The sequence below is a fragment of the Chinchilla lanigera genome, unplaced genomic scaffold (assembly GCF_000276665.1).
Source record: "Chinchilla lanigera isolate Chin_1 unplaced genomic scaffold, ChiLan1.0 scaffold00063, whole genome shotgun sequence".
Lineage (NCBI taxonomy): Eukaryota > Metazoa > Chordata > Mammalia > Rodentia > Chinchillidae > Chinchilla > Chinchilla lanigera.
This window is the reverse complement of record NW_004955464.1, coordinates 13569462-13577572: the sequence shown is the minus strand read 5'-3', so window position 1 is coordinate 13577572 and position 8111 is coordinate 13569462. Positions and strand designations below refer to the sequence as shown.

At 52.3% G+C, this 8111-nt stretch overlaps 1 protein-coding gene across 3 annotated transcripts in view; it reads right to left on the bottom strand.

Annotated features, from left to right (window-relative positions):
• Positions 1 to 44: 44 nt before the first annotated feature.
• Positions 45 to 8111, bottom strand: part of Tmem53 (transmembrane protein 53) — a 24566-nt gene continuing 16499 nt past the window's right edge. The window contains exons 1-3 of one of the 3 annotated variants that reach the window (XM_005398750.2): positions 4290 to 4411; positions 2865 to 3094; positions 45 to 894 (exon numbers count right to left, since the gene is read on the bottom strand). In XM_005398750.2, the coding sequence (XP_005398807.1) occupies positions 241 to 894; positions 2865 to 2888 (678 nt within the window). In that variant the 5' untranslated portion in view covers positions 2889 to 3094; positions 4290 to 4411 and the 3' untranslated portion in view covers positions 45 to 240. Of the gene's footprint in view, positions 895 to 1041; positions 2686 to 2864; positions 3095 to 4289; positions 4412 to 8111 lie in introns of those variants that run through there. The other 2 variants (XM_005398747.2, XM_005398749.2) reach the window with 2 other exon arrangements.

The window sequence follows — 8111 nt, the reverse complement described above, 5'->3', positions numbered from 1 at the left end:
ATTCTCAGAATTGGTTTTTTTGTTTTTTAGAAAGTCAACTCAGATTTATCTTTAACCATCTCCTGGCTTTATTAATCTTTTATAACCTGAAAGCCACAGGAATCAGCAGCCTAACTGCTATACTAACCAACGGCAAGGCTGCCACAGAAACCTGCCCAGGCGTTCCTGCCCCTAGGACTCTCGGTAAGCAGACCACCCCAGACCCCCAGGACAGATGAGGTTGAAGAAGGTGTCAGGACCTCAGTAGTGGACACAGTTGTGCATGAAGTCGACACAGAGGCTTGCATAGTAAGTAGGGTAGTCACGGAGGTGACTGACATGTGCAGATGACACGAAGTCCACAGAACGCACCAGGACCTGGTGGCCCAGCCGTGCTTCCACCATGCGTTCCACGTCCCTGGCCCGGACCACCGTGTCGGCCCTTGAGTAGAGGTAGAGCTCAGGCCAGTGGGAGCCTGCATCCTGTAGGCTGTCATAGAAGTGGGTGTGGAAGAGGCCAGTGAGTGGCGCAAGCAAGATGTGGAACAGGACTACCACCAGGGCGAAGGCCACCAGAAGCAACAGGCGCAGCATGGCAGGTCGGTGCTCCAGGATGACGGATAGGGCTCGCAGGGCCCCTACGAGGTTGCTATCACCAGGACCACTGTCAAAGACGGCGCCCACCACACGCAGGTGGCAGAAGCGCACATGGGTCTGCAGGAGCTCAAGCACATAGCGGTACAGCATGGCACCAGCATTGCTGAACACGTGGAAAAGCAGGGGCTCCCGCTCAATCTCATAATCAAAGAGCAGCTCAAGCAGCTTCTGGGCCAATACACGAAGTGAAGGGATGCCCAGAGACTCAGAGAAGAAGACCACGTGCCATGGGGCCGTGTATCGGATCACGATGCAGCCCTGGGGAGAGGAGAGAGGACCAGTCAGTCCCCAGGGGCATTGGGAGGGTTAAGTCACAGGGGCCCAACCAACCCAACTTCCAGAGCACCCACAAATTCCAGCAATGCTTCAGGCCCTGCTTCCACCAGGTGCCAGCCCACTACTCACCAATGCAGGTGCCCTTTCAGACTGGAAGGTACACCTGGCCCATTGCTGGGCTCGCTGCTTCATGCTGGCCACACCTGCTCAGCCTGGGAGGTGTTTGAGGCCTACACTGGGAGCATGTTTTAGAGACACCCGGAATGACCAGGAGATTCTTCACACTGGTTCCCCACATCTGCCCTCCCCCCGCCTCCACCCCAGACCTGGCTCATGCGAGACTGTCTGCTCGGCCACACCCTGTGCAGCGACTGCCCTGCCCTGCCCAGACTTAGTAGGCATCTCCATGAGACCGACGACTGTGGGCTCTGCTTGACAGCCACAGACCTTCTGAGCCGGGGCCACGCATGTCCATCTCTGGTCACTCCCCAGCCCCCACCCCTTCCCTAGGCACTGAAAGAAGAATCTATACTGTCAGGATTCAGAGGCCTGACCCCCATGGCCCTCTCTGGTTCCCAGGTCTACAACCACTCCTCACATGCACCCTAGAATTCCAAATATAGTGAATACCGTTGTTTCTCATTTCTAAAATCTAAGCCTGAGCTGTCTTTGCAGTTAGCATCCCTCACTGTCTAGGACCCCAAAACCTTCACATAGGTCCCTTTCTAGTTAGAAAAGAAAAAGCCACCCTGCCTGGGTCCTAAGCTCCCCTCCTTACCCTGTGCTAGCAAGAAAGTATCTTTGTTAGGGGAATCTGAAATGGGCACACTCAGGTCAGACAGGCTGGCTTTAACTCCTGGCCCGGCCACTTATTAACAGCATGGACAAAGAGCAATTTCTTCCTTCTCTCTGAATCTGCATCCCCATCTATAATCTGGATAACACTCATCTCACAAGACCATAGTGGAAATTAAATGGGAAAAAATGTACTTCAAGTGACCAAAACAGCACCCAGTACAAAGTAAACTCTGAACCAGGAGTAGCAGTGAGCAGCGATAGCAGTAACAACAACCAGAAAACTGTGGGCACAGTTCCTGAATGACCCAAAGCCCAACACTGAGGTCACCTGCTATAGCCTGACTTGCTAGGCCCTGTAGCTCCTGACACTCTGAAGAGAGGGGTGTCACTTAAGGTCTCCCACATTCCTAAAGGATCAAACATGACAGGAAAGTACCCATGCACTTTTCTCCAGGCAGCACTGGGGCTACAGACTCCTGGAAATGCTGCCTTGCAGCCCAGTCTCTTCAGTATGTCAAGAGAGACTTTATTGATCACCAGAAAAGGAGCTCAAGGAACAAAAGAACCAGATGCAATGTATGACCCTAGCCTGGATCCTAGTTTGAGCATATCAGCCATAAAGGATGCTTTGGGGACAAATTGGGCATCTGAACATGGACTGGAAAACTAGATGAGATGAAATTTTATTACCATGAGACAGTGGAGATCATGATCTAAAAAAGCAGGCTGCAAACCGGTCCACCCAACAGATCTCCTTCAGGCAAAGAGAAGATCGTAGGGGAAGAGCCTGGCAGCATGTACCTACCCTACAAGGTAAGCAGAGGTAAGGTCTGGGTGGGAGAATACGGTGTTTTCCTTTTCTCTGAAATAACGAAGTACTGGAGCTTTGGACTGGAACATTTTTTCTTCTCAGCCCCCCAATCCCAACCTTCCCAGGGTGAGGGCAGCCCCTTCCTTCCCAAGGCTGCCCTCACCAACCCTGCAAACTCAGCCCCTCTGCCTTCCTTGGGATCTTGCTCCACCCACCCCACCCCCACACCTTCTACCTGCACCACGCCTTTACCCCTCCCCCACAACAGTCCCCTTCCCAGAGACCTGCTTTCAGTGGATTCTGTCACAGGCGCCTGAGTTTCCCTGTGCATCCCAGGCCATACCTCCTTCCCTCCTTTCCTCTTCATCTTCCACTCCCACTGAAGCCTGGGTTCCTCAGGGCTGTACCAGGCATACTTCTTTCCTTTTCCACCTTCCCTGGGGATCTCTTCTGCCCTAGAGCCTACAAATTTGCTTCAAATTCTCCTGTCTCAAAAACACCCCTTCTCGGGCCAGGGATATAGCTCAGCGGCATAAGCACCTGCCTGGCAAGCACAAGGTTCCGAGTTCGATTCTGGGTACAAAAAAAAAAAAACCAAGAAAGTGCCCAAGTCAGAAACCAGGCATGACCCTGCACCCCGCCTTCTCCCTGCTCACTCCAAACCTCTCCTTACCACCCAACAATCTCAGGCACCCCTCATCTTCTCCCACCTGCACCACCAACCCCAGTGTCCGGAGCCCCCTCTGCCTGCATCACTGCAAGCCCCTCCAAACTCGCTTCTGGCTCCCAGCACCCCCAAACCTTCCCCATTCTACAGAGAGGGCTTTCCCAATGGCAAACACAACATCACACCCCAGTACAAAGCCCCTCAGGGCCCCCACCTGGCCTCACTCTACACACACTTTCTTTCCTTCTCTATTCTAGGCATACTCAATGATTCCTGCTCCTCTCTTGCCCTCCAGAGTCTTAGTCTAATGCAGATGCCAGAAGAACAAGCCCAGCCTAAGGTGGAATTCAGGAGCTAAAGCTGCCTGCGGAGTGAGGCGATCTGCAAAAGGCAATACCAGGGCCTGAGGAGGCTACAGACTCAAACCTACATTTCTGCCAGGTCCGGTGCCACACACCTGTAACCCCACCTACTGAGGAGACTGAAGGTGGAAGACTGTGAGTTTGAGGCCAGCCTGGGAAACTTAACAACTTAGTGAGACACTGTCTTAAAAAGGGCTGGGGAAGCAGTTCAGTGGTAGATCACTTGCCTACCATGGGTCCAATTCCTAGTATCACCAAAACAACAAAAAAAAACCTCTCCTTTTCTCCCCCAGCCCTTCTGCCATTTCAGGACCTCCACGCCCAGTGGCCAGAGTACGGATGTGGACCAGTGAAGGGAGCCCTGCTAGGGCTCTCTCTGGTACCACAATCTGCCCATCCAACTCTGCATGCAGCCTAAAGAGAGGCCCCATCACTCAGGATGGGAAAGGTCAGTCCCAAGTCAGACACTTACCTAGTCAGAAAGGAGGAAGTCCTGAGAATATGAAACAGGAAGGGAGGAAGGGAGGCAGCTGGGAGGACTGAGGGCCACTGAGCTGGCAGCAAAGGGCGACAATGCCACCAAAGTCCCCATGACCCCACTGTTTTCCTCAAAGGCCATCTGGACAACAGTGCCACGGAAGTCAGGCTTCACTGCAGCTCTGAGGGAAGGCTCAGTGGCTCAGGCTCCCCACAGAGGTGGTCAAGTGGCACACGGGGACCCACTGCTTGGGGTACTCACCCTTTTATGGTAGATGGCGCTGTACTTGGCCAGATTCTTATCCCTGCAGCCACCCCAGCCCAAGAGAATCACCACAGGCTGTCGTGTCCTCGCCTCCTTCCCACCTTGGCTGGAGCTGTCCTCTGAAACACAGACAAGAGACAACGTGAGAGGTAGGAGCAAGCTCCACGGTGGCCAGAGGCAGGCAGGAAACCAAGGGCGCCGGGCCCAGGCCCCCCGCTGGCTCCTGTGCCCTAGGCTCCCACGGGACCCCTGCCTTTCTGCAGACCTCTCAGGAGGCACTGTAGTGACCCTGAAAAGCCCACGAGGCACCTTTCCTTAGTGCCACAAAGACGGTCCAGGAGGGCAAAGTGACTGTCTTTTCCAGGCAAACCATGCAAACCATCAGACCATGACCCACGGGCCCAATAAGGCCCACTGCCTGTTTTTGTATGGCCTATCCACGGAAATGGCTTTTAGATTTTAACTGGTTAAAAATAATAATAATAGTAATAATAGTGATATGGGAAAATGTGAAATATGAAAATATCACTATGTGAAAATATATGATATATGAAACTATCACTAAGATATAGTGATATATGAAAATCTATGTGAAATTCAAATTTGTGTGCCCATAATAAAGTCTCACTGGAACACATCCACACTCATCTACTTTACATCTACTTCATTTATTGCCTGTGACTGACTTTTCACACTAAACCAGCAGTGGCGAAAAGTTCAACACAGACCACATGGCTCACGTAGCCTAAAATGTTACTGGCCCTTTATAGAGAAAGGTTGTCAGTCTCAGTCCTAATTCCATGAACAGATGGAAGAAGAAGGTTTTAGGAGGAGAAATGGAGAGACCAGGATAAGCAGGGACATGAGAGACTGACTCTGGCCCATACCAAGTTACTGACTCTGTCCTGTCCCATCAGAAAGCAACATACCCTACGTGTACCGAGGTTTAATCTTCACAACACTAGTAAGGAAGCGTTCTTACTCTGGATGAGGAGGCTGAGGCAGGCTGAGGTCAAGGGGCTTACCTCGGGTGACAGAGCTTGGGAGTGTGGAGATGGGCAGCTGGCCCATGCTTCCAGCCCTAAATTCCGTAGTCCTTCTGGACCATATGGATAAATATCTCCTTCGGTGATGTGCAAAGAGGCTCAAGCCTGAGGCCTCCACCACGGCTGCTTCTACAGAGGCGTCCCGGCAACCTTGTACAACAGATGCTGTCTCATTTCTCCTAAGAAGTGAATGCCCACCCACTTGGGGACATCTGTGCAAAGACCGTCTATAGCTAGAAGTCTGCTCTGCCGAAAGAGCCAGCATGCACCTTTCCAAGGACCAAGCCACTTGGCCGTGCTCAGCTGCCACCCTGAAATTTATGGATGCCGGTAGTGACCTGGCAACAGTAAATTTCAAGGCTAGTTAAGAGGATGGTAAACATAAATCACTAACCTCGAGACAAAAGGAAGACAACAATTTCCTCTGAAAATTAATGTGATTGAAAAGTTCAATGTTCCTGCTCCCTAGTAGCGGGACTCTGGCCTTCAGAGATTAACTGCCTGCTCGAACAGGGATCCGAGGCTGGTCACAACTCAGCCTGCGGCATGAGCTGCCAGTGCCTCAGTCCCTCGCCGACACCTGCCGGCCCTCCAGCCCTCCACGCTCGGCCTGCATCTAACTTGGTTGTGCCTAGACAGCCTGCATCTCCCTGTCTTCTTCCACACAGCTCTCCGCCTGGCCTTGCCTTTCAGGGAAGAGGCAATATTGGCCTCACGGGAGCCCAGACTAGTCCTGGCCATTGTGAAGCTCTGGCTGCAGTCAGCTGTAGCTGCCATTTGGACCTACTGAATCTGAGAAACACTGGATTCCCGATGGCTGTGCACAGAGGCTCCCTTGCCTCTCTGTGCAGCTATCTGAGCATAGGCTCCCCTCCCCCAGCCGACAGAAGCCCTCTCAGGGTCCCCCACTGAGATACCAGCAAAGGGCTCTGGGGTTTCTCAAATACAGAGCAAGTTGCCAAGAGAGGTCACATCCACTGGTGGCTGCAGAATGACAAGGCCAGTCTCATGAGCAGAGATGGGGCATTTCCAATCCCAGAGGGTTAAAATAGACTCTACTGGGCCTCCAAACTGCCCCTCCTTCCAGTTTGTAACTATGCTTTGCACCAGATTCACCAGCTTTTGCTGGCACCCTTGGCAGAAATTATTTTCTACCAGCTATGCAAATCCAGACACTGGCATCCTGCGCACTCCCAGGGACCAAACTTCCCCACCTAACGTTCTTAAAGGGGAGGAGCCCACCCAGCCACTCTCCAGCCTGGGTCTCAAGTGCTCTTCCTGCCCACAGGCACCTCCTGCATTCCTGCCACATGTTCCTCCCAGTGCCCCACGCTTCACTGTCCACTCCTCACTCACTCCCAGACACTCCCTCTCCCAGCTGGTGCCCCTCCTGATTCTAACTTGCTGGTGCTAGAACCCCAGAAAACCCACTGTGCCCTGGAGGAATGGCTGGGAGAATGACAGTGGCCAGGAAAGCTATCCCAAAGGAGGACACATTTGCTGCACGGCCTGAAGGCCCACCAGGCACAAGGCAGGTGGCAGAGGACAGGAGCAGAGCAGGGGCGGATGAGATGTTACAGTCCATCTGGGGCACAGTAAGCCATGCTGGGGGTGCTAGAACTCTGGCCCAAAGAAGATACGGCAGTGGGCACTACCGTAGAAAGCTGAAGCAGGAAGATCACAAGTTCAAGACCAGCCTGGGCCACTTCGTAGGACCCTGTCTCAAAATAAAATTAAAAAGGCCTAGCCAGCGATGTAGGTCAGGAATAGAGCACTTGCCTAGAATGTGTGAGGCCCTGGCTTCAGCCCCACCCCAATATGAAGGAAGGAGAGAAAGAGAGCAGGGCAGGCCTAACCTTGTTTAGGAGTTGGGTTTTATTTATTTATTTATTTATTTATTTTAAGAGAAGAGTATATTTATTGAGGGAAAGAAAGCTTCTGTCCAAGAGAGGGACAGAAAGGGGGCCCGAGTGGGTTGCCCCAGGAGTTGGGTTTTAATCCACAGGAGTGGAGAGTGAGTAAGATTCAGAATCGGAGAAGTGGCATGACACATTCAGTGCAGATTAATGATTTACACAACTTTCTGCTTAACACCTGTCTCTCTCCCCTTACCCAGCAGGTTCTGCGAAGGCAGCAGGTGGGGGCCATCGGCTAGCATGACATGCCCAGCATTCCCAGCGGTGGCAGAGCAGGCGCTCAGTTATATGCTGAGTGAGCGAACACCCGGTAGCAAAGCAAAGGGTGGCTCCAAGGAGAAAGTGCCGGCACCCTTGCTCCCCACCACCCTGCCCAGGGTAATGAGAGTGACTGCCATGGCTGCTGTCACCTACCTCTGCACCCAGGCCCAGGCCTCCACTGTCCCCTGCACCCCAGCGCCTCTCTTGCTCACCCCAGTGGCCTCACCACCTGGCCCTCCTGCTGCCGACTACACTGCACTCCAAGACTTACGATGGCCCAGGGCAAACAACCTAAACTAATGTAAGCCTGTCTCAATAAAGAAAAAAAGCTAATACATAGAGCATTATGTGTCAAGAGCTATCCTAAACACCTCACATGTCAGTTTGTTTAAGCTTCACAATCCTATGAGTAAGGAACTGTTGTGATTCTCATTTTACAGATGAAAAAGAAGCAAAGAGATAGCAAGTGACATACAGAAGGTTACACAACCAGTAAGCAGTGAGTTGGAATCCAAATGCAGGTAGCCTGACTCTAAAGATCAGTTTGAAAAGGGCCTCGTGGTATACACCTGTTAATTTGGGAGGTTGAGGCAGGA